The sequence below is a fragment of the Tyto alba genome, unplaced genomic scaffold (genome assembly GCF_018691265.1).
Source record: "Tyto alba isolate M040663 unplaced genomic scaffold, T.alba_DEE_v4.0 Super-Scaffold_1000006, whole genome shotgun sequence".
NCBI lineage: Eukaryota > Metazoa > Chordata > Aves > Strigiformes > Tytonidae > Tyto > Tyto alba.
Window position 1 is genome coordinate 16083401 of NW_024881272.1, and position 26895 is coordinate 16110295.

Below are 26895 nucleotides of genomic sequence, written 5' to 3' on the forward strand. Positions count from 1 at the left end.
ATGCTATTTTTAATCCCCTAAATTCTGTTGAAGTAACAAGAAAATTGAGAGTGCTGAGCTGGGAATGAGGGAAATAATGGGAAGCGAAATAAAGAAGACGGGAGCTGTCAGAAGTACTGCCAGGTAGTAGTCCATGCAGCTGTCAGAAGGCTTCGGTGGAAATTAGCCTTAAAAGTGCCTCATTCTATTATTAAGAACTTTCTTGCCCCTGGTCTTTCCCCCTTCTCCTCATCCACTTTGCATATTCCATTTTACATGTTTAAATAAAAAAGTCCATGTAAATGTCTTTTAAATTGACACTATCACAAGACATTGAGGTCCCTATGAATAAGTTACTGCACTCTGACATTTGGAAGTCATCAAATGAGACAGTATAATGTCAGCTTGATATTTTTCACACTGTGAAAATATCAGCTTCATGTCAAAGATCTAAATTCCATCTTAATGTAATAAATTTTCTTGTATTCACAGACTAGTGAAAATGCTAAATATTTAAATTTGAAATGAACTTCTACAATGACAATCTGGCCTTCATATTCCATTATTATTAAATTGGAAGTAAAGATCTTATTTTTCCTTTTTTTTTTTTTTTATGATTTCTTCAAACATTGTGGTGTTTGATAGGATAACATTAGCCATATTCATTTCTCTAAATGGATACTTTCCCATAAACATGTGGCAAAGAAAAATCAAAAAAAATCTTGCTTTTTAGTCAGTCTATATTAAACCATCTCCAGCATTCTGTCATAAGTCGATATGCCATTGATGATACCAGTATTTGCCACTTTGCCTGAAAAGGCAAAGAGAATGCTGCCTTTCATACATAGGTAAGATTAATCTTCCCAGTGTTATTTGCAAAAAGTAGTATCCTTTACTTTCCACTCACTAATTATGGCCCAAATCAATTAGTTGTTGCATCAACAACCACCAGTGTTTATATATAAAACTGTTCATTTAGACTTGCTTTCCCCTAACCTGAGTGGTGAATAAGAGGAGTAGACATTAAAAAAAAAAAAAAAAAAAAAAGTCAATTTATAATATCCATCTACATCTTTTTACTGTCATTTCCATGCCAGCCACCCTGCCGTCCCAGCTACTGCAATGGTAAGCAGTCCTAAAAGCAGGTACTCTAGAAGGCATTAAAGGAGCACCTGCAAGAGTCTAAAAATCACTGCTGTTACCCATTTTGGGGTCACAAGACAAACACTAACAAGGAACCCATAACCACAGCTAAGTCTGATGACTAACCTATGCAACACAAATCATGTCCATCTTTCGGCAGTGCTGTAGGACAGCTGCAGTTCCTATATTTTCTGCTACAACAATGTTGACAGCTCTAATGCAGCCAGAATGGCTTATGGGCTAGAACTGTTCTTAACTGACTTAAATAGCACTGATTTTTCAGGTACCTAAGAAAGAAGCCATTATTTCTGTAGTATAAGTGTTATCACAAGGGTAGAAGTTTTCCCAAAAGTGGTTTGTACAAAAATGGCAGAGAGAAAGACACATGAAAACCTGTAAAAATCACTCCAAATAAGCTAAAAGGCAAAAGTTTAAAGAAAACAGGAGAAGCAACCCCTGTAATTGTGAAAAATTGTGTTAAAACATGGAGATGTTTTTCCTCAGTATTCTCAAGCACAGCTAGTAGAAAAGTTTTCATCATTTATTTTGGCCCAAAGTGAGTGTTTTTAAAAGTTGGAATAAATTAATTTAACCAAAAATTTATGTTGTGAATTAAAGCTGCCAAAATTTGCATGGTTTGTTCTAAGGTTAAACTCAACATTTTCATGAGGTTTTGCTCCTTACTTTCTGAAAATGAGCTAATGAATTCTGATATATAAAAAAAAGCCTTCCCTAATTTGAGAACAAACAAACCAGAGGAAAAATATTTTTTATTACTTTTCAGTATTTTAGAAGCAAGTTTTTCAAGGATTTGTGGTCTAGCAGTGTTTATTAAAGGCATTTGCATTTATCCTCCATGCATCAAACCGCTCTAAGTCAATTCCCTAAGACACTTAATCTTTCAGCAGATGGAAACTCATTTTGAAAGTCTACTAATGATCAATTAAAGCATTAGCTATCTCTATAGACAGGAGGTTTATGGGGTCACAGTCTTCAGAAGCTGGAGGCAAGAGCAAGAACATGTTAGAAAAATAGCTAAAATTTTCTGTAGCTACCACAGAATTGGCAAAACATCAGAAAACAAAAATGACGACTTAGTCTTTAATGGGGTTTTTCTGCCATAATATGTTGAAAACAAATGTGACGGGTTTTATTGTATAAGAGAGGCCATCGTCCAAACTGAACATCAGCAAAGAAAACTATTCTTTTAGATTTTTTTAATGAGGCCTAATAATAATGCCAATACTTCCAATAAATTTACATTATGATTTGAAAATTGGATTCATTCGGACTCCAGTCATAAAAATATGTACCTATGCTGCAAATATGCAGACATGTCCTGTGCGTAGCTGCCATTGGAACCAGTGGTTCATCGGTAAATAATGCATCATTTCACACATGCTCAAGGCCACCTGTTTAGGTTTGGAGCCAAGACTAATACTCTGCCCACAATTTGACGTACAGGTAGTAACACCAAATAGATGCAACTGTCAGACTTATAGAAGAATTTAAGATTCTTTCTCTTGGAGTTTGGCAAGCCATTTTTTCTTGAAGGAGATGCACATAAAAGTGATTAATCACCTAATGCAAACTAAAAAGGATGCTTTTTACAAAATGACATATCTAGTATGACCACAGGTTCCTATTATTAATAATACTGCAGAATCAATACTTACTTGATTCACTGCATATAGAACTTTACCTGCAATTTACCTTGTACAAAGTAAGATAGAATAATAAATAGAACACATTTTCTTTCAGTGAGAGTAAAAATGCATGAGGTTGCCTACTAAAAATTTGTAGAAAACTAGCAATGCTGTGTATTTTTAAAATGAATATATGTAAAGATACTTGTGGGTAGGGAAAGGTGTCATGCTGAAGACGTAAGCACAGTTAGCATTATGAGTAGTATATTCAATCCTCAAAAGAAGTTCAGCTTCCTCATCAAGTACAGCTGCTTGCGGAACCTTAGTACATGGATTTTCCTCCACATATAAGCAGAGGGAGACAAAGGATTAAAGTGTCATTTAATTTATTAAATGTCAGTGACAGATCTTTTTAAAAAGTAAAGGAGCGGTGTTTTTTAAAGGGGCATTTCTACCCTCTATAAAAGACACAACATTAGTAAGAGTCCAAAAATTAGGCAGTGCTCCTCAGTTTACCAGTTCCCTTCATTTTTAGCTGCTGAGCTACAACAACCTTAGTATCCGTGCCTTCACTTTTCAAACGTTGCCACATTAGCCATTATTCCCCCACACTTTGGCACAAGAGTTAAATGAACAAAATGGGAGTGCGTAAGATGACAGACTATTTATGATGATTTTCAGAGCACCAAGAGAATGTTTGCCACTTTCACACCTTTTAGAGGCCAAACAATATTCATCATCATCATAATTTAGGCTTTAAATAATTATTTACAGAACACATTGAAGCCCTGATAGTAAATACATTATGTAAACACTAAACAGCATTGTCGTCCCATTTAACACTAAACTAGCATACCTCTTTCACATCATAATTCAAAAATGGTAATCCAGAACACTTTGCTTTGGCAGTAAAAAAATAACAATAATCAATAATGGACACAAATACCTTCTTACCAGCAACACAATTTCATTCTTCTACGAGGTAGGGCAGATGTTCTAGAGCTTAGCTGAAAAATTCTTAAGAGAGATTGAAGCTAGGACCATTAGCATAATATGAATAGGAGTAAAATTGTTTCTAGGGGAGAGGTAAATAAATAAATTAATAAAGGGTGACAGAGGAGCTACAGCTCCCCTTTCCAAACTGCCTGCTAGTACAATGCGAGGGCAAAATGTCATAGGATGACTCCACCCAGCCAGGGAGTCCAGGCATCCTAGGACAAGCTGGTGAATTACTTCCTAACTACAGGACACTCACGTTGGCCAGATACTAACGGGACATACCACGGAAGAGCAGAGAACTGGGCCAAGGTTACCAAGCAGGCAGGGGCTGTAGGCACAGCCACCCCGTGCTCAGTGCCCCTCCAGGCTGGAGCATGGTGCCAGGCACCCTAGCACAGGGCAGTCTCTGCCTGCCTGAAGCAATGCAACAGCAAGAGGCCAAAACCAGGTATTTGAGTGCAGAATGGTCTCCTGCTCCAGGTAAGAAAGATCGGTACCACTCTCAACCACACATGACCCAAGACCTGGTTACAGCTGGAGTATTACGCCAGAGTCCTTTTCCGTCCGTCAGTCACAGAGATTGTGGTTTCTGAGCACTGCAGTATCCCTCAAGGACACACCTCCAGCTGCAGATCGTGAGACCTCTCCTGACTTAACTGCAGGAGTCAAAAGCAATACGTCAAGCAGGGCTTCGACATGGTAAAGCAGAACACAGGTGAACTTCAGACATCTAAATACACAACTGATTTTAAAAGTGGCCCTGCTTCAGTGACAGTGTACATTTTCCGTTTTGCACGTGCACAAGGTTACCCCGGTTTGAGATGCTGGGTTCCGAACTTCTGTTTCAGCCTGACTGGGACTGGGAACCTGATGCTGCTGCAGAATTCCCTGGAAGGGCCTTATCAGGATACTTCTTCACTTTATGAGCTTCATAAACTCACCATACCTTTCTATACTTGCAAAGAAAGGATATAAATGTATTTAATGTACCTATTTATGCATACACACACATTACCTTTAATGTAGACTAAACAATAGTTTTATATTTAAAACATCCTCCCAAAGGGTAAAAAACATCCATTTAAATCACTGTTTTTCAAATTTACATTAGAATTCTAATCACTCTGACACCCATCTTCTGAGAAATAGTGAACTGCCAACACCATGCAAAAAGTAACCCAAACCTAAAAGAGAAAACTCCAGGTTTATTTCCTTAAGTCTTAGAAATAAATTCATGTACACTTCAATGATTATTTAAAAAAAAAAAAAAAAAAAAATCCTTGCATTCCTGTCCTCAGAAGTTAGCCAGAATCAGGATGAATACATTTGTTGTCATATGCTCTTATTCTGAGAGCTGCTGGTTTGGTTGGCAAACACTTGAATTTAGTCCTTGGTTTTTGGTTCTGTATTCACCTATATAAATGAGTAGTATATATTCAAAGATGTGATCAGTTGGAACAGACTATAATTCTTACAGCTAAAAATGTGATCACCAAATACCAAAGTTAAGAAAAGTATATTTATTTGATTCTCCTTTTTGTTTCATGACAAAGTAGTACATTTCATTAACAGTAGCACAGAAAAGAACAATTCTGAATCTATGTAAGATGGAACATAAAAGACAACGGTAAACGCATGAAGTGGCATATGACATCTTTCACCAGATTTAGCAGCAATTACAGTTTCCATAACACACTCAACATCACGCTTCTGAAATCAACAAAGCAAACTCGTTCTTTTGAAGCCTCTGAAGCACTCCCTACACAGGTGTACCTTTTCCATATCTAGTTGTGAGAAATACAGAATTCCGCGTATAACAAGTTACCAAATGTATAAACCAACCAACCAAAAAAATCCACCCCAAAAAGCAGTAAGCCTCAGTCTTTGCTGTTAGGACAGAGAAGAGCAGCTCCTTCATTACAGATATGCTTCATACAAGTTCACATACTTCTCATACATCTCATATATACATTGCCTACTCAGATGGAGGGTTTGCCTTTTTTTTGCCCCAAGCTATTTTTCATTTAAATATATATATGAATCACTAAAAAGGTGAAAAAGGAATGAGGAAAGTGGATAGGGTTAAGAGCGTGGTTTTCTCTTAGGACTCTGGACTTCTGGGTAATATTTATTCCTACCACACAGGACAGTTGCCTCTTAAGTGGGACCCATTCATCTCCATTAGTACCTTAAAGTATGGAAGCTTCCCTGAATAGTTTTTTCCTAAATGGGACGTTACTCGACAAACACTGAGGGGCTTTCTGCTGAGGAATCAAAAAAAAAAAAACAAAACAACCTTCCAAAGCTTCCAATGTCAGTTAAAAATAACCACTTACAGAAAATCAATGTACAGCTTGGCTCCCAGTTAAGGTTATAAAGTTTCATGAAGGAAGCTTCTCCCATTTAAGAAGCTACAGTGTGATACTCTTTTACTCCTCCCATTCCCAAGTGTTTTAAATGGAGGACTCATTTTCAGAAGTAATACATGCTGAAAGGGAAGAATACTTTAAATGTAGGGGTATGCGGCACCTGAAATTCACCAAGCCATGCAAATTTAAAGCTACTACAGTGGCAGACTTAAAAGTTAAGTTTCCCTTATTAAGCACAAACATTAATCAAATCTTTAAGCCACAGAGCATTAACATTGATCATTCTTAGAAAACAATCAAATCAACCTTATTTCTTGGCATTTTTGATACCCTTTTAGCCAAGTTATATATACATCTGTAATACGGCTCACAATAATCACTATGCAGAAATGTGTATCACTGTGTAGTCATACACCCTTGTGCGATTAGGCGTTATATAAAAAAGCATGCTATGGTATAAATGATAGAGCCAAGATGCAAAATGCAGATGCACTGCATGACAGTTTCTTTAATAAGGCTTAATTCTGTCCTGAATGCATTAGGTGAGACACACATTAAAGACATGAAAATACTAAAAGAATATAGTTCTTACATCAGAAAGCAAACCTTTTAAATTCTCAAATAAATAAATATTAAATATCCATTTTATCTCCTTTTAGAAATGTTTTACAAGTGACACTCATTTCCTGCTTCTAACAGATGTTCTACTGTTCAAAGACAAATTGCAGATTAAGGCATGAGTATATTCTCCTTTTCAACTTAACATGCCTTTAAAAATACTCATACTACACTATACTTCCTTTAACAGAAAAAACATGACTAAAGTTTTCTGAGGAAGCAAGTATCTGAACAGGTAAAGTGCCCATGTGAAAACAAATAAAACATGCAGTTTGAAACAGTCCAAATGATACGTATCCAAAGACTGTAACTATGTGAAATTGTTCATGAAATTTCCAGTTTTCACTTTTTAAGTAATACTCAAAACTCCAATCAGAATCAGAGACCTAATGTATTTGTTGCAGCACCAGAGACATGAAACGGAAAAAAGGCAAGCTTATGCAGAATCGGTAACACAGCAAGAAAAGATTGCCCAGCTCTTAAGAAAATTAAGATACGTGTTTTTGCTACTCTAACTTTAATATTTCATTCAAAACACCATAAAGCATCGGTGTACTTAACAATGGATTTCCTCATCCTCGCTTCCCACCCCCAAAGAACAGTGGTGATGTCGAAAATAGTGACAGTTGCAGTGAACTTCTATGTTAAGTCCTAGTATTCACATATCCTTAGCCTATGAGGAACGTGGTTTACGTTTTGACTGCACACCACAGGAGCAGTTATGAAGTCCACCGCCACCAAGCTACCTTCATTCTGTCCCATACGGCCGAGAGAGAGTCAAACGCAGGGCGAACATCCAGGATAGTGAACTGGTAGTTCTTATCTACTGCTCCACCATCATAGTAATCAATAACGTATCGCACTTCTTTTCCACATCGGTCAACAATCCAGTCATGTCTGTCAAAGGGAAGTTCATATCTGGAAAGACAGATAACACACCATGTAGATATTTTAATGGATATTATGAACCTGGGAGAGGGAGTGGAAGTCCTATTTAAGAAGATTTATTTATCCAGACACTGGCATAAGATCCCCACTAGTACTTCTCTCTTCCAGTAATTATAACTTACAATTCCAATTCTGAAACATCTTAAAATTAATTCTACACCATGTTTTCAGACACATCTCCCCACCCTCCCACCTCACTGGAAGACCTTCTTTCCTGCCCACTTACCCCATCCATGAACGTATTCTGGCTCTTGGTGAATACTCCTTTGCTTTGCCTCCAAACCGCATCAGTGATGGTCCACATGGACATTCCCTGTGCACACGATTAAAAAAAAAAAAAAGTTTTTAACCTTTTAAAACAGTCTTATTTTAAGTGTTTAAGCCATTATGGTAATTAGTTTCAGTAACAGAAAAACTGAATACAAGAAAGAGCAACAGTAAAAAATTAACTACAAGTGACCCAAACCAGGTTGTTTTTTTTTTTAAAAAGGTTTGAAAAGTCCTCTGGTTTCTGACAGCACTTACTGCTTTGATATGCTCCACACCATTGTTCTAACATCAACAGAGCAGTTCTCAGCAAATCTAACCCACAGATTTAATAGATTTAAAAGAACAGAAAACCATAATCCAAACCACTGCGTATTAAAGATGATGGAACCTCAGAAAACAACTTCTATATATAGAATGCCTAACTAGCCTGTCTCTTCTAGGAACAGGAACTATACTGACCTAAAAGGTGACAGCTTGTTTTACACCAGACACTTTTAGTTTAAATTTACATCTCGTATTTTTTTCGTAACATAAAGATTTCAATTAAATAATTCCAAAATAGATACAATAAGAAGTTAATTTCTCCAAATCCATATTATACACACACCACCAAAATGCTCATCAGTTTTATCAACATAGTAATTATTCACTTTTAGTTAAGCTGTTCTGGATAATCTTCCTCCATATTAATCAAAATGCAGGCTCCTACAAGACCGTAACTTTTGAGGTGTATCAGCACCAGAATATTTCTGCAAAAACAAGAGACATTCTACTTTCAAAGAATTACAAAAGCAAAAGCTAAACCAAAGGATTTGCTTGTCATTTCATATGTACGTACACAGCATGAAGAGCTTCCCACTTCAAAATCTCCTTCCAAGCCTGCTCGTTGTTTTGGTTGTGAATCTTAATAATGTTGGTCATGTCTTCACCTGTTATGTCATCATCCTTCCACCTCCACCTAAAAAATAAGAATTTGAAAACAGGTTACAAGCGTTACAGCATAACTACTCCACCTTCCTCAGTTTATCTGATGGACTTTTGAATTGAGAGATTTAAGGTTTTATGCAAAGACACGAAACAAGTATGGAAACTTCTGGCTCATCTGCTTAAGCATCTTGAGAACCACTTCATTTTCTGTGTAAAAGTGTAGTTACCAAAGTTATCATCGTAGACATCCACAAATTCTAGTTAACTACACTAACAGCTTAACCATACCAGAAAGTTATGCGAGTGTGCAAACATCAGCACATCCACGGTATTCATAAAAATGCTTAGGAAAAAGCCCACTTGCATTCCTAATGCATACAAGTCCTGTATTCGATACATTCTGCATACACTTCGAAAGGCCTTTCATCGCTGACCCTGAACTATGACTATGCACATGCTTCCTCTTCAACAAGCATATCGTTGAATGCTTTTACATGTTTAGAGGACCAAAACTTGTGTGTCCAATATGAGCTGCTTATGACATATTGTCTTAAGAATTGATACATAGAACTAAGAATTACTATTGTTTTAATAGTAACTGCCTTTAAAGTTGATCTATTTGAGAATAACAAACAAATAATTACAAAAGAATGAGGAAACAGCAGCACAGAAAGTTTTTTTAAGCCACGGGAGACCTTTATCATTCAGTTAGATCTTGTCTACACTGAATCTCTGTAAAGAATTAAAACATCTGCTTGTCAAAAAATTTTCACATTTTTAGCAATTTTGCAAAGTCAAGTGAGATGTTCTCACAATCATAGAACCTTTACTATCAGTTTATAGGATTAGCATGAAGCCGCCTGAGTTTGAAGGCTGGCAATCATGCAAATTTTGTCTATGCCTGTGCACTGACTTCTAAGAAAATTTTCTGAGCTAGTGGCAGTGGAAGATCTGGCTGATCACTACAGGAGATGTGGCCTTTGAGACCAGCTCACCTTTTAAAATAAAGCTGGTTATAAAAATAATTTTTAAAAGAGCTAGTTAATTATTTACTGCTTAGAGTCCACAAACTCTTAAATAATATCGATAAATAATAACTAATGATATTACTTCATGAAATTCAGGCTCACAGACTCCATCTAATAATACACAGTGTATTTACCCTTTTCTAAGCATAGCATTCCAGAACATTTGCTCTGAAGGGTAGACCCATTTCTTGTCAGAATGTGCTCTAGGAATGGAAGATTCTTCTCTAACAGTTGACAATGGAAATGGTTGATCTGGAGATGGCTGCTGATTAGGAGGAGGCATCTAGAAAACAAGGAGAATCAGCAACAAACTAGTGTATGAACGTTTTTTTATGTTACGATGTTTAAGAAAAATCAAAGCATCACCAATCAGCTGCTACAAAGATCTAGAAGTTCACCCTTTATTGAAATTTACCAAAAATTACCTCTCTCTTGCAGCAGAACTCTTTGCACTAGTTTGTCATCTGAAGACTAACGGAACCCTTTTGCCTAAGCTTCAACTTTCAAGAGAGCAGTGCTTTTTGTACATCAGAAGAAACCTTGGAGAGAACTGATTCAGAACGTACTCATATTGCTGTTACACAGAACCTAACCCCCACTAGCTTAGTATAAAAACCATGCATGTCACTAACAACTAGAAACAGACAGCAAACTGGAAAACCACTTTTTATCAAAAAGATAAAAATCTGAAGAAGAGAATGTTAAAGAAGATGTAACTTGTTGTTATACAAGTATTTGCACACAAAATGAAAAAAAGCAGCGTTAAAAATTGCATTATTGGCCAGAGTTTCCACCTTAGACAGTATCACTATTTACATTTTGTGGATAGTATTTCAGAAGAAATAAGACTGACAGAAACATCTGAAATAAGCAACAATTACCATATTGCTTGGATCTATGTCATCTTTCACTTGAGATGTACCAGACTTCACCGGACACGCTACAAACTCATATGCTCTTTCTTGATGTGCAGGAACATCACCTGTGTTCTCGGTTCTATGATCAGGAGTGTTCATGTGCATTGGACAACCTGAAATACAGGAAAAAATATATATATTTTGCTACAAAATGAAAACTCTAAGACACAACAGGAAATGGAAAAGAGTTCAGTGAATTTTCACGTAAATACAAACTGATATTTTGCTTTTTTCTTCTGAACTCTGCAACAGCTTTAACTGTTCTCTTTCCCACATTTTAGGACCCAGCACCATGGTAAAATCTAAGCTTCTTCTGTAGCCCTTGAATGCTCATTCCCCACCCCATGCTGGCCCCTACACTGCCCTGTCCATACTTAAGATTTCCACAGCAAAGTTAATCCAACACGTGTTGATTGTGTCAACAAAAGAGCTGACATCCTCCTTCTCTAGACGCTCATCTTATTCCACCCCTCCGCTGCCCTTTTCCAGATGCATGTTTTCTAGTGACAGCCACCTGCTCCCAGTTACTGCCTTTGTGGGGGCCCTCGCACGCCCCTGACTCTTTGTGGGCATCCTACTCGAGGGGAATAGATCTGCTGGGCCCCTGTGAAACGTGACAATCAGGAGCGACCCACAAGTTCTACAGCAGGCACGTACTGTCTTCACAGTAAGACAAAGCAGCTTGCATGCTGTTCTGGTGAACAACTGACTTCTTTTCATGAAGTTACTTGAGAGTAATTTTTGATTAAGAAAAAACTCAAGTTTTTATTTATAGAATCATACTTCTTATATTTAATTTTTTTCTTTCACCAAAAATATTTTTCAATCTATTTCCCATGTAAGGAGTTTATTGCATTTACGTTTCAAGAATAACTACCGCTCATTTTTTCCTGATGCATAGGGCATTCTGAAGGTGGAGACGTTGTCTGATGTTGCTTGGATGAGTTCGGTGGCTGGCCAGCAGCAGCCGGGGAGGATGAAGACAAACCCATGGCTTCCACACGCCGGGTCTTCTCAGATCAAGTCTCTAAAGAACAAAAAGTAAACGTCTGTAACACAAAACTACAAAACTACTCTGTTAACTTACTAAGGTGAATGCAAGTACAGATATGTTGCTGCACCACAAACTAATAAATTGAACAAAAAATTAAGTAATAAACATCCAGCCTAAATAAAAATCCGCAGGGTCTCCCAGGACTGACCGCGAGGGAACTCGCGTGTGACCAGCGGTGCGGGGGCTCCCTACAGTAACACCCACGCTGACAGCCGCCGCTCAGCCCGTCCCCTCACGCCCACCGGCGGGGGGGCCTCTGCCCGCACCCCGCCGCAGCCCCGTCAGGCCCGCACAGGGCAGCAACACCCCCGGCACACCGCGGCACGCTCACGGTAAGGTTACACACGCCGCGACCGACCCCGCGAGCCGGCGGCCGCGGGCAAGGTCAGGCCCGCCCCCTGCTCCCAGCCGGCCCGGCCCGCGGCCCGCGCCCGCCCGCCCTCGGCACCCGCCTCCCCCCGCCGCTCGGCCCCAAGAGAAGCCGGAGCCGCCGGCGGAGCCGCTGCCTCCCCCTCACCTCCGCCCGGCCCGTGCCGCCGCCGCCGCCGCCACCGGCCCTGACCGTAGCACTACGCCTCGCGAGACCGCGGCGCCGCTGGCCCGCTCCGCGCCTGCGCCCGCCGCCGCCGGGAGGGGCGGGGCCGGGAGGCGGGGCCGGGAGGCGGCTGCGCGCCGAGCGGCCGCGAGAGGGCGGCGGGGGCCGCCGGGCTGCCCGCTCCCAGGGCCGGGGGGCACCGCCCTCCGCACACAGGTGGTGAACCCCAAGGCCAGGCATGGGCCCCGGGCGCCTGAGGGCTGCTCAGGTGTATTTAGGGCGCAGTTAAGAGCACGATAATTGGTTCCAGACTTGCCAACAGTGGTTTTTATGTACTGAGGCTGACGTCTAATCGCCGTGTGGCTACGTTAGCAAGAGCTACATGTGATCTTAAATCAGGGTGTGGTTGTGTTTGTGAAATCATTATCCCTCACAACTGCAAATAATGTGGGGGGGTTTTTTATAAAGTATAGAGCAGAATGAAGCAATACTGTAAGAGCATATTCTTTCTAGTACTAAACTTGCAGCTGTGAGATAAAGTTCCTTAAGATGGTTTTGAAGCATCAACTAGTCAAGTAATGACAGCTCTTCAAGATTTACTAAAAATATTGCCTTATTTCAATGCCAGGAGATGCAGCTTAACTATATGTGTGAAATACTGCACATAACACTGCAGTTTGATGACTCAGAAAATGGAGATCATTTTGCACCAGAGCAAGGAAGGCTACTTTCACCTCATCCCTTTTTGACTAACAGATGATGAGACGTAGCTGTGCAGTAACAGCTGCGACCCAGTACAAACCTGGCAGGACTATTTCAATGTTCATCCCACAACATGGACTCTGGCTTGGCTGTCTAGTGCAAAAGGCAGGTGGGGACACGCAAGGCAAACATTCATTATAAATACATGACAATTAGAACTGACCAAAAAACCCATTTTTTTTTTCTGAAACATCCTACTTCGTTGGAGAAATTAAAAATAAAATTAAGGTAGGCCAGAACTTAAGCTCCAAGTGGCCTAGTTATTGCATTAACTTGGGATGAAGAAAATCCAAATTCAAATCTGGAAGACAGTCTCTCTTGCACGTATTTTGGTTTAGAGAAAGGAGTGATTCTCTCCCATTTCTTTTGAAAAAGGTGAGAAAGATTAACAAAGAGAAATTCTAAACCACACTGAAGCAGTTGTAGCAAGCACTATTTCAAATTATATAACTACCTGAATTAAAAAACTTACCTTACGCATGCCTGTCCAGAGTGCTTTTAAGAACATGTTCACATACCATCTTTCAAAATAGGATCTTTTTTATTAACAAGGACATGGCTATTCAGTGTGAACACAAAATAAAAATACAAGTATAAAGTAATATCAAATATCCATCCTTTCACTCATCTTTTGCCCTTTTATAGTCTTTATTATGTAGGAAGAAATGATTTCCTACTCTTTCTGCATGCAAGCATTATTAGCACAGCATAATGAGAACCCGGAGTTAGGAAAGTGGCACCATATCAGTAGCTGAGTCTCTATTATAAGCCTTAGAAAACATTATGATTGCCTTCATCATTGCCCAAGTTTGAAGCGTATTTGGCTTTGCTGAAATCTCTAAGACTGCTTTCACAGTAACAGCTGTGTAAGCAGCACTAAACAAGATACAACCACTTCTAGTCTTCACTTGCTGCACTTGTGTTACAACCCAGACTGGGAGCCCAGGGAGTTGTAAAGGTTCCATGATCCCCTCAGGTTAAATTAAGGTGAAATGACAGCAAATGACCAGTTAAAATGTTTTACTTGCAGTAGAAACAACTTAAACTTGGAAAAGGATAGTAAGCAATGTGATCTATTGATAAATCCATAGGAAAGAAAAGGACAGAAAGAGGAAAAGAATCCGGTTCACCACCCAGGCTCCAGCGTTGTCTCAGGTCCAGTTATATTGGGTGGTAGATGCACATGCAGCAAAGTTTTCTGTCGCCTTTTAAGTTCACCTTCATCAGCTGATTAGCATACTAGACCAAAAGAGCCAGGTATTCCACAAACTCATTTACATGAGAGACGAGTAAAAGGTGGAACATTGGTTCCGCACATGTCAATTGAGTTGGAGGTCATGCTTGCCCCCCCTCCCCCCCGCCTTATTTTTTCCTCAGTTTTTGCTTAGGTCCATCTGGTGCTGGTTATTTATCTCTCTAACATGAACTTATGGTTTCAGTCAGTCCATGTTTCCCTCCTTTGAGGCTTATCCAAGCACTTTGGCAATACAACCGCAAGGGAGTGAAGCCATACATCCTTCAATACACTCCGCTCTTCCTTGGGCGGCGTTCCTTAGACTAATTACAAAGGCCACAGGTTGTCAAAGTTTTCTGTGGCAATGAATGCTTAAGGCATTAATTCCTTCAGTTCCCTACAACTTGACACCACAGTTTAATAATAAGTGTCCCATAGACCAACTGACATCTCTACTTCCAAATATTTCAAGTCAGTGGTAGAACAACTCTAAGGTACAACACGTTTTCTCTCTCTGATGTTCACAAACAGGGAATTGGTTCTACACCCTCCTCTCAAAGTAGGTTATGTTGTTGATGTCAGTATGCAGTCTCCCTACTTTCCACCATCACACTCCACCAGAAGCAACAATTGCACTACTTATTAGTCATTGTATAGATAACAGTTTTTACCCTTTATAAGACAAACCAAGTAGCAAATACTTTTTCCTCAATATAAAGCATTACAAAGAACACCAATGTCACAATCTCAACAAAGCACACAATTCATCCTTAGGTATATTACACTGTGAACTCCAGAAAAGCAGAGCAAATTAAGATGATAAAACAGCAGTCCACCATCTAAAAAGTGACAGATATTCACTGTGAAGTTAAATAAAAATAAAAAAACCCTAATATAGAATTATTACACCAATACAAGTACTGAAAATAAAGTTTTCAGCAAGAACACAAAAAGAGTAATTAAAAAAAAAATCAATTTGTGAGAAAATGAAGAGCAAGTTTGCACCAGAACATGATAAAGAAATGGATAATACAAAATACTTTCTGTATCCTACATCTTAGGGAGAGGCATATTTTTCACACTTTAAGCAAGATTTGTGGAATTTGCCAGGTTAAGAATGGCTCACAAAGGCACCCCTTGTTCCCAGCCGCATTTAGCCCTTCCTTTCCACCATTCAGTGTTAAAAGCTGCCCATTGCCAATATGAAAGCCTCCCACCAAGCCCCCATTGTCCTTCCTCAAGCAGTTGGAAATCTGACCTATATAGCATCTGACCCTAAATAACATTTCCAGGCATTCCCAGTAATTTCCAAACAGACCAAGTTAACGAGTAGTCTTCTACACTAACAGTGTAAAATTAGTATCCTAAGAACATCATTTACAAATGGAACTAAATACCCCTTGAAAGATGAGAGGAAGAAAGTAAAAACCACTGGAATGTTTTTCTTCTAGTCATTTAACCATTGCATAATACAAAAGAAAACTCGGAGGAAACAGGAGCAATTCCCGTGCTTGGAAGCCAATCGTTAAGATAAAAAACACCAGCAACTTCCTATGAGGATGCTCAGAAAAACCTCTGAGTTTTACTACCCAATTCATGCTTCCTAGGCATACGTTCACTGCACATATAGAATCTAGGAATTGCCATATTAAGGAACTTAATTGCCCGTCCTAGTATTCAGTAAGGGACTGTGTAGCACCTCACATTTACAAGACACTGACAACAGTAGCTCTTTATCCCTAGAGCCTTCAGACAACTGTTCACCTTATGTCCTGAAATGTGGTATTACAATACAGTGCAATACAATTATACTATCCACTGTAAGTTTCTCCTCAATACACAACAAAGTTTATAGTTTAAGTTACATTCCTGGCCTCAGTGACGTCCTAACAATAGTGTGGCTCACACCTCATACTCCCTCCCCACCTTTTTTAAAATAAAAAAAAAAAAAATATGAAATTTCAAGACACCATATAAGCCAGTAGTTTCTGAACTGAACCTAACAAAAATTGTTCTTTCATGATGCATTCATTATAGGTACACAAGCTACTACCGTATTAAGAAAGACAAATTCACAAATAAGAAACTGTGTTCCTTTCCTTTATTATGAAGTACCAATACCTTGCATACAACATGCAATTTATTGCTTATTGACATTATTGCATATATGAAATGAAAAAAAAAAAATCAGCCAATATCATTTTATGCAAGCTCCTAAACTGTTCAATCAAAATATAGAAATGCTTTACAATAACACTGAAATGCAAACATATAATTAAGAAATATTTTTATAATGAAAAGTAAATTTAAACCCATAATACTCAATCATCTGCCTTACTAAGACTGATTACCTTTATCACCAATCTGCAGAATTGTTATATTGCAATTTTAAGTTCTTGTGCCGTGATAAGGATTGCTATTACAATTGGGCCACATTACTATTTGAATTTAATAATGCCACCCTGAAATTTTGTGACAGTATTAGTATTTACGGCAAACCAGATTGTCAAGATTTACCAGAAATCAGTCTGGCAGAATTTACATCCTTGCTCTGCATGAGTTAGATATATTGATCAAGTGTCTTCTTAGAGAGAAGATTATATAAACATTTTTGAATTACAGGCTCCATTACTTATGCCTAACTTGTAACTCATTTGTTCCCAACAGTTTTTGTAATTTGGTTTTATATCAGTTTAGCTGTGCTTACACATTAAATTATTCTACAGACATAGGTATCTATCAGTATTAAAGAAAACACTGTTTGGTATATGCATGCTAGAAACAAATTCAGGATATTTGGATGTGTGCATATTAAGTGTGCAAATTATATAGCCGAGCTCATGATTAGCCCTTTTCCTCCTTTCCCCTTATTGTATGATGGATATCTCTTGTGAAACTAGAATAGGATTACAATAAACAAAGCAAATATATCCCACATTGCACTCAAAGTGTTATGTTCTGTGTTACAGCCTGGTATCAATATGTAAATGTTGCTTTCAAACCAAGCAAATTTCTAAAAATATCAAAATTTTAAAATTTAGAAGACAATTTACATGCAACATGTTCCACTTGGGTGCAGATTCTCATATACTTAAATATTTGTAGGCTCATAAAAGCATGTCCTGTCCACAAGACAAGTACAATGTTTGACATCCCACACATAGATTAAAAATAAAGATACACTACAGAATATTTTATTTGCCTTTATATTTTCAATTTCATTAAGTAGGAAGTTATAAATAGCACACTGAAATCATTATATGGTTGATACCAAGCCATGCTAAACTCTCCATAATTTACTCCCTTAAAGACATTTCCTTTACAAGTAGATTAAAAATGTATATACATCATTATAATCACATACCCTCCCCGTGCAGGACATCACACAATGAAACTGATCTCAGAAGAAATTTTGCCAAAATATTTCTTATACCAAACAATACAATTTATTCTTCATAGCTACCTTCCTTTATTTACTGAGCTATAAAGTGCTTGGTTATTATAAATAGAGCAAGAATGTCAAAGGAGGTAGCTAGTAGAGATTTGTAATGGATAAGAAACCTTAACAAATGTTACTACATAAAAGTGTGATTTGATGCTTAGTCCCAGATCTCTAAACATCCCAAGCACCACATCTTCATCATCTCTACCATAAAAAGAACTTTCAAGTTGCTTTCAGAAAATGCTAAGACCTTCACCTGTCCAACAAAGAGATTTTACCTGGATTTGGATGAATGTTAAAGTTCATAAATATTGGTCACTATTTCCATTTGACTGCTGTCAGGATCTCAGCAATGAAATACTGTTCTCTTTCCAGGTGTCAAATATATTCCATAGATAGAGAAACTCCACCAGGAACAAATCCTTCCTCATGAAGTTCTTTGTAGCCAGATAATGATGTTGTACAGTAGGCTATTAAAAATATGCAAGAGGGCTGCCCATACTTTTCAAAGACTTCTACACTTGTATTTTTTCATCTGAAAATCCTAGTCCCTTTCTATTTGCTTTATTGATGGCTTTCGCCAGCAGCCAACACTGCACCTGATCCTAAGATGAAGTAATTGTCAAGCAGCCCTTTAATTTTCCTCCAAATGGCTCAGCAGAAGCATCACAAAACAATTTTACAAACTTCTCTATTAGATGATCTTTTACAGAAAGCTTGTATGTACATGTACTTAAAGACACACAAGTCCATGACAGAAAGTCCTCTTCAAACAGCAATCAACAACTGATAACCCATTTTATACAGCATGAACACATTAAAGAAAAGTTTAATTTTCCACTAAAGAAAAGTTTAATTTTCCACTGTGAACAGAGATATACAAATACCTAAACCTTTTTGCTACCTATCAGCCTGCTGTTGTCCCAACCACAGCAGCAGGAAGACAGCTGGATCCACCTCTCCTCTTTAAACCTGCTTGAACACATTTCCTCACTTGTGAAAGCTTTTACTCTTAGGTTAACGTTAGTTCTGCAGTATGAGTCATCTTCTCCCATAATTTTCCAAGTAAAGATGGAAGTAATTCTCTTCCAGATACTGTAATTAATTTCATTTTTTATAAATTTTAACACAAAATTTTGAATTGTTATGAATTTTTATGTCAGATCTCCTCATTTTCCTGTGCATAGGGTATTTTTCATTATTCAATAGGTTCTATTTTTTAAGCAATTAAATTATCAAATTATGGAGCCCACTCAAGATAGTATGTATTTACAGAGGTACAGTAGGCATCAGAGATGTAATTCTTTCTACTGAAGAATGCACATAGATAACCCATAAAGCATCTCTGTAGTGCAAGGCTCTTGACTTCATTGAAATCCACTGGAACACTCACTGAGAAAATGAGTATTTGAAGTACATTTCCTCTCTGCAAGTACTGTATCCACAAATCAACCATGAAAGCAAAACTTTACCTACCATTCCCCTGTAGTAGGTCTGAAAGTGGTAATTACTCATCTTGTGATGAAAAAGTAAAGCCATAAAAAAGGGAAATTTGCATTCCTACATACAGCCTTAACAGTACAAATAGCACCACGATCGTTGTGCTAATTTTGTGTCACCTGGTACTGAAGAATGTAAAAGAAAAGAAGAACAAGATATCTGAGCATTTTTTTACAGGATTAACTCCTTCCGTTTGTTTATGTCCATGGCAAAGAAACCTGGTGACATACCAAGAGTCTGCTTTTACACTAGACGATGCAACTGTTAAAAATAGAAGTTTTAAGCCACTAATAAGATAATATTACATTCTAAAGGTAGCATTTATTACAATGCTACTTATCATGCATTTTCTTTTTCGCATAAAAAAGCAGACACAAGCTTGCAACATTAGATTTCATCAATATTTCACCACAGTTTTAAAATTAATGAAGTGCAATTGAAAAATGAGTGCCACATCTATCTAATTTGCTGTATTACAAGCTTCTAAAGTGCCCTATACTAATGTATTCAGTACATCACAACTTTGCAGCCTGTTTACTACAGTCCTTGCCGAATGCACAAATGTTAATTTTTTTCATTAGAAAGTTGTCTTCTGACACATAGTAAGTGCATCAAGACATAATAGTAATACATAAAAAAAAAAAAATAGAAAATTTAAACATAATGCATTGCAAAATATTGGTTTAACTACACTAATTTTGTACAGTGATCTGAAATATTACATGTTATTAAATAATGACCCACTGCCCTTCTGTTCCAGATTGTTGCCCAAAGTGTATTATGCAGGGTTTGGGTTTCAGGGTTTTTTTTCAATCTAGTTTTAACATAATTTTATTGTAGTTTGATTTACCTTTTTTCCCTCCCTATCAAACAGGCCCACCTAGAAGTGAAGGAAATGGGCCATTTTAATAAATGTTCTCCATTGAAAACAAAGGATTAAATGTACTGAAATACTGAAGATTAATGCTAAAATGGGGTGAGTTTCAAACAGTTTTCATGAGTTATCACCTTAAGAGTTGTTCCAAATCATCATCTTTATCAATTTTTTTTTCCATCCTACTTCCTGAATAACAAAAGCAGACTTCTACTTTCAAACATATTCTCAAAAATGTTGGAATTTACTCAACTTAAAATTTATTCTAGAAAGGAACAAGGTATTACAAAATGATTCCCTGGTCTAGTGACTTAAAAAGCACAAGAAAAAAGTAATTCGTGTATGCTTTTAAAACATAAAGGTGACAGAAACATTGAGCCTTTGTACATTGCCTAGATTTTACATTACATACATTGAAATCACTATTCTGAAAGATACCAGGTTCTGCAAATTAGTATAAAAGGGAGCCTGTTTCTTTCAGCAAAGCAGGTCACAGGATCAACTCTCAAAGACTATGGATTTACTGGTACCCACATAAAGTACTGTACTCACTCAAATCCTACAGCTAACCAGATTAATTGCCAACTTTCCCAAGGCATAAACGAATCTTTTGTCTGCAGGCTTCTGAAGTATTAATAAGTACAGAATCCATAAAGCAGAAGTATTAACAATCCTTGATATCTCCTTCAACAAGGCAGGACTGGGAAACCATTTTGGAAGAAAGCCTGCCCAGTTAAACAGTGGAACTAGGCCTATAAAAGTGCATATTATGTTAGCCTAAACAATACTCCCTGACATCATTTTAACCGGGGAACTAAACTCATTGCAGATGCCTTTGTTATAAGGCATTTCAGGCTATGCAGTCCTCTTGGGGTCTTACAGACAGCGGATTCCTGGAAGAGGGGAATGCTGCGTCCCTCACCCAGGAGCACAGTATCAGGCACTCACACTCCAGCTACAGAGGGGAGAGTACACATCACTCGGCTTTGTTAGAGGGAACAGGACAAGAGGAAAACTAATTACCTTACACAGAGTAAATATTTTACCTTTTTGTTTAAAAACAAATTGCTTAAACAGTCTGCTACAGTAACTGCTATGTGCACTAAAGTACTGAGTGAAAATGGATACTTTTAGCACACCTTACCAGAAGATATAACAAATAATGTCAAAAAAAAACAAAAAAAAAAAAAACACCAAAAAACCTCACACCAAGGGAAAAAAAACAGAAGTTAATCAGTCCCAAGTCAGATATGGTTTAAAGCAAGCAAAACAAGACCAAACTACACAAAAATACAGCTCTTAAAATCATTTAAAAATAAAACAAACCCCAGAATTTCCTCAAATTGTATTATAAATTAGATAATTTGATTCTATAATATTCCTAGATGGTAAGGCTCCTCTCTGATGCCCTCCAAACCTTTAAGTTTGCAGAAAAAGGAACAGAGTACCTACTGACAAATACATGGTTTAAAAAAAAAATAAAATATTGTGCCTACAGAAGTGAACTGTCATTCTACAGAATTACCATATACCTTTATGGAAGTTTGGCACAGTTAATTCAAGAATTCAAATCTCAGAAAAACAATGCAAACCTCTACACTTCATATCAAAAGGGTCATTTCTTGATAAAAGAAAAAATACTACTGTAAGTTACACATCACATACACAGAAGAAATTAAACACTTTACAATTAAACTTTGTATCCAAATAGCCAATGGTTAAAAATACTCTGAGGAGAGTTGCAGCACTTCTCAAAGGTAGCAGCAGCAAAGGAAAAAGCACTCCAGTAGGAATTATGCTGTTTTCACACATCATTTACCATACTAACTTATGAAAAAAATCCCACGGGCAATTTAGAAGATGCAGTATTGCATGTAATATAAGAGAGCAAAAGTGAATCCTTCTCATCAAGATCAGAGAATTTCAACAATTTTTAAGATATTCTGTAATCTTATAATACAATACTTTAGATAAAATTATTTCATAAATTTCCCAAAATGGTTTGCATTCATAGAAGGCAGAACAAAAACCAGTAAAAGACTTCACAGAATCAAAGCTAAATTTTTAGATTTTCTTGCAAAAATTAAAAAGTTGTCAAGAATGAAATCTTGATTGTTATTCCTAGAGGAAAACATAGAAACGTGCCAGGAAAATTGCACCATATCAGGAGTTTGGGGAGTTTTTCTGTTTTCTAAAAAAAGAGAGATGTCAGTACTCATTGGATTTATAAAACACATTAATCTAAGAAACCTGAGTGAAACACTTCGAACACACTGGTGGATAACAAGCAAGTAACCAGTCTGCTCATTTCTAATTCCAGTAGCTTGTAACTGCTTAGAACAGATATGTGGAACTCATTTGTGCGAGCTTTTGCTTTTATTCCTCATCAGACAGGATCCATAAAGCGTGGCCCTGGGTGTGCAGGCAGTGTGGCTAGGGAAAGAATAAGGTCAGTACAGAGGTAATACCTTGTTTCCTTAATAGGAGCATTCCATGGCAGAAATGTGCACTGTTTCAGTGAACTCAAACTATTTTCATAGCAGAAATTTCATTTTATGCATATGATTTCTAGTCAGATTTTCCATTTCTATGAGTTTTGGCTTCCTCCTGTCCGATAAGACAAATGACTTTGTAGCATCCTTTTGCAATTTTGACCATCCACATCACATTCATAACATCCAAGACAACACTTGAGATAATCCAGGCGCTCTGGGCTGCAAATCCTAATCTCTGGAAAGCCTCTGTTCCAAATGAAGAAATTACATGGCTGTAATATGTAGGCATGACGGCAATCCTCACCACGAAGAACACAACTGTCATCAGCACACCATTAATGATGTTGGCTTTTGAAGATTTGGGATATCCCAGTACTTCAAAAAACCACCTGCAAAAGAAGTGTTCACTGATACCAGGCACACTTGAAGCCATCTCATTAAAAATTATTTTATTTCATTTTTTTTTTTAGTTAATAATTTATTAATTGCTCCTACACCCTTATAATTTCTAAATTACGGCACTGTGTCTTGGCTTAGTTGAAAATTCTTCTGCTTGGCTGCATTTTTTTTTCCCCACTTAAGCAGTATGTGATATCTAGTACATCACAGAATAATATGTAGAAAATTCTGATCTGAATTGTAAACCAGTTGACAACCAGTGTGCATTTCAGCGACTATTGCATAATACAATATAATTCAAATTCTCTTTTAAAATGATAAATACAAATTTAGTGCTTATTACTATACTTTGCACCAATGGGCAACTAAAATTCTATTTGTTTCCCTGAAAGCGATTCTAGCATTATATTTCGATATGGCAATCTAGATAGAGCTCTAATTTCCAGTTTCTCAGATTTGGGATTTTCTGACTGCTTCTGTTCAGCCCGAAACTAGAACTTCAGAACCAGACACTGTAAATGGCAATGGATCATGTCATAGCTGAGTATATTATGCAGTGAAAAAGATAAATCTAAAAACCCCATCTCCCACTACTACTACTGGCTCATAAGCAGTTTTTAGAAAAAAAAAAAATCTAGCATATTAATTACTTAGTAGACAGGCAGTAATTTATCTATTGCCTAGCACACAGAACCTGCAGGTTGAATTCCTAGAAAAAGGAACAGCAAACTCCTTGAATTCTTTATCATTCACACTTAAATCAGAATAAATGCAAGGAAAATTTGTGCAACAACAACAAGTTAAAGACAGGACCAGAGGAAAATTTCTTAAATCACTGTATTAGTGATGGGGGATGGGGAGGGGAATTGGAATAATCAATTTATTTCCAAGAAGATATAAGGGTAAAATATTTAACAAAACAACAGTTCTAGAGCTGTTTCTTAAAGTAATGTTTAATTTAATTACCTACAGATTACAACCTATGTAATTATAGTTATTCTAAAAAGATTTTCCAGACATCCAGCTTTAACAGAAATACTCCAGAAATTCATTAAGAGTGCAGCTGAGACAATTAAAATCCAGGCACTCGAGGTGGCAGTCCAGCCTGGAAACAGGATGCCTCACCACAGAAACACTTATTGGGATGATGAAGAGAGGGAACTGATACATTTGGTCAGACTAACAATCAGAGGCTGTACTTTTGTTGATATACACAATGCAGATTCCAAAAGTAATATAAAAAAAGGTTTTAAAATATATTGCAATGTGCTGATATAGATAACTGGACATCTGCTTAGCAACGTCCCAGCAAATTCAAAAAAAATAAGTCAGTAAATCATAGTTATCATTACAAATCTACTCACCACAGTTCATAATTAATTACGTAAATGCTGACACTAACATTAAAAGATCTAAATGCTTGGCATGGAGACAACCTCCAATTAGATATCCCTAACAACACAGACAGGAAATACATAGACAGTTCTGAGATTAGAATATCATTTTATATTTTAATAATAGCTCTTTTGGTAATACTAAGAATGCAAACAAGAAACATAATGCAAGTCATTATCATTATCCACTACTTACTATCTTAAGCATCTGGTTCTCTTCAAATTTAATTAAAAAAACAAACCCAAAAACCATACGTGAACTGAGATGACATCCCTTAGTGCAAGGGACTTCATTATCTCCTATAGTCATTTTAATTTTTCTGAGAAAACAGTAAATGTTGGTATTCAAAGACACATGACCTCACCATAGGCATTTTAAAAGTATAACACATATTACTTTTAATAACCAGATGTATCATGATACTTCCTAAAGCCACAGTCTGAAAGGTAACCATCAATACAGGTACCATCGATATAGGTACCACTTAAACAGAGGATGAAATCCTATCTTGGCAGAAGTCAGGTAGGAGAATGGATATTCGCTAGGGCATGAATTTCAATATATAAACCTAGACTATAATACCACCATTTTTAATTTTCTTACTCTCCTCTTCCTTGTATTACTAAAATAAGTTTAAAGAAGTATATATTTACTCCTCAGTTTCTCTGTGCATACGGAGCACTGACTACATTAGGCTACAATCTCCTACTCAACTGCACCTGGGCGAATGAAAGCAACCTCTGGAGCGCTCCATTATCCCACCCGGCTCTCCCGTAAGTTGAATTTGCCAAGCTAATGTTCAAAAGGGATCTCAGCACAATCTTCTTTATTCTTAGAGATCTGAGGAATGCTACAGTCTCAAAGTATTTCAGAGTTGACAGTCACAATGCAGTAACGGGCAATACACAGATACTCTGTTTGCAGGAGGATTACAGTTCCTATTTGCCTTACAAACCTTACCCTTCCTCTACCTGGAAGAGAAAATAGATGCCACATATGTAGGATCAGTAAAGTATAAATACACCCCAAAGAGTATGGGTGAGGAATAGGCATCTGATACACTGAAAGATCTGATCCTACATTGCAAAAAAATGGAGGAAGAGGAGAGTTCTGCAGCACCGCCCTATACCAAAGCCCCTCTCCTGAGGTGACCTATTCCTGTGGCTAATCCCTGTCCCCAGCTGGGTCATGGTGGCTACAAAGTAAGGAGAGAGGCTACTCTTCCCAGAGCACCAGGAAACTCCATTGACTGCTTTTCCCTACCTGCAGCACATGGCATTGTCACACTCCATTTCTGATACTCACAGCAGCAATTTTAGAAGCAACGCTGTAACTAGAAGCCATGGCAGGCTTCGACTCTCACTGAGTGAAGAGTCTGCAAAAGAGCCTTCTGCCACTTTCTTCTCTGACCACAAGTGTCAAGATTAACCATTACAGATATACTTAGGTGATTTACTATTTTTCTAATTTAAGTGCTCAAAATAATTTCCAGAACTATTTTTGAAAGTACATAAAGAATATACATTTATATTATTCTATATATTCATATGCATATATTAATATTGATGTAGGTGTATGCACTATTGCAAAATAAACCTGAGATTCTCTAGGGCAATGCAATTCCGTTATAGGATCCTGATGACAATGTTATCTCGCTTCTTTTCCTGGTCCATGGTACTCAAAAAAAAAATTCCCTATTGTATATGATGGCTTTATTATATCAGTTAAGTGAGCATACAAAGGCTAATAAGCAATATTATATTTGTGAACTTTTTTGTCCAGTAGTTTCATTAAAATTTGCCCTTCCATGTGAAGGCTGGCCTAAGCTAGAAAGTAACTCAGAGGTGAATACATTAGTTATACTGTTGCAGCTATAGCAGCAACAAGTTCTCATAGCAAAAAAGGTTTCCACATAGTAATCCTTAGTTCAATCTATATAAATTCCCTTTCAGCATACATTCAACAACAACAACAAAAAAAACCTTCTAAGTGACAGAAATAATAATACATATTTAAATTTAGAAGAACTATGCAAAAATTCCCTAACCACTTACCGCTGATTGACAAAAGGAGTGGAGAACTCTGCAAGCAGACGAAAGTTTCCAAAATAAGCCAACAGACCTTTGCTCTGGTTAGCAAAACAAAACAGACATACAAAAATCAACAATGTAGATGTGAAATCTTGATTAAAGTCTTCAGGTATACACAGAATGATACAATGTCTCAACTTCTTTATTAAATCCCATAGTAACCAGGTTTGCCACCTGTGGCCAACTTCCTTAAAATTTCAAAGTGAGGTTTACTGCAAAAGCTGCAATTGTTCTTCAGGTATCTCAAATCAGTAGTTTCTTACTTTAAATA

At 37.4% G+C, this 26895-nt stretch overlaps 2 protein-coding genes across 8 annotated transcripts in view; both read right to left on the reverse strand.

The window, feature by feature from the left end:
* Window positions 1-5272: 5272 nt before the first annotated feature.
* Window positions 5273-26607, reverse strand: LOC104362675 (holocytochrome c-type synthase). Of its 2 annotated transcripts, none has more exons than XM_033000442.2 (7): window positions 26589-26607; window positions 11722-11871; window positions 10809-10957; window positions 10062-10210; window positions 8811-8930; window positions 7929-8015; window positions 5273-7672 (listed from the first exon to the last, which is right to left on the reverse strand). In XM_033000442.2, exons 2-7 carry the CDS (start codon window positions 11834-11836, stop codon window positions 7474-7476), a joined length of 819 nt encoding a protein of 272 aa, XP_032856333.1. In that variant the 5' UTR covers window positions 11837-11871; window positions 26589-26607; the 3' UTR covers window positions 5273-7473. The 2 variants fall into 2 exon arrangements, with proteins under 2 accessions (XP_032856333.1, XP_042663873.1); XM_042807939.1 differs by lacking the exon at window positions 26589-26607 and adding an exon at window positions 12416-12515.
* Window positions 16517-26895, reverse strand: part of TLCD4 (TLC domain containing 4) — a 44809-nt gene continuing 34430 nt past the window's right edge. For all 6 annotated transcript variants that reach the window (XM_033000447.2, XM_042807948.1, XM_042807959.1 and 3 more), the window contains 2 exons: window positions 26589-26662; window positions 16517-23129 (listed from right to left, as the gene is read on the reverse strand). In XM_033000447.2, the coding sequence (XP_032856338.1) occupies window positions 22814-23129; window positions 26589-26662 (390 nt within the window). In that variant the 3' untranslated portion in view covers window positions 16517-22813. The remainder of the gene's footprint in view (window positions 23130-26588; window positions 26663-26895) is intronic.

Coding starts and splice junctions, on each gene's coding strand:
- LOC104362675 (XM_033000442.2), bottom strand. CDS start 11,836: ATGGGTTTGTCTTCATCCTCCCCGGCTGCTGCTGGCCAGCCACCGAAC. Junction 10,958..11,721: donor GCATCAGGAAAAAATGAGCG/GTAGTTATTCTT, acceptor CCTGTATTTCAG/GTTGTCCAATGCACATGAAC. Junction 10,211..10,808: donor ACATAGATCCAAGCAATATG/GTAATTGTTGCT, acceptor CTTGTTTTCTAG/ATGCCTCCTCCTAATCAGCA.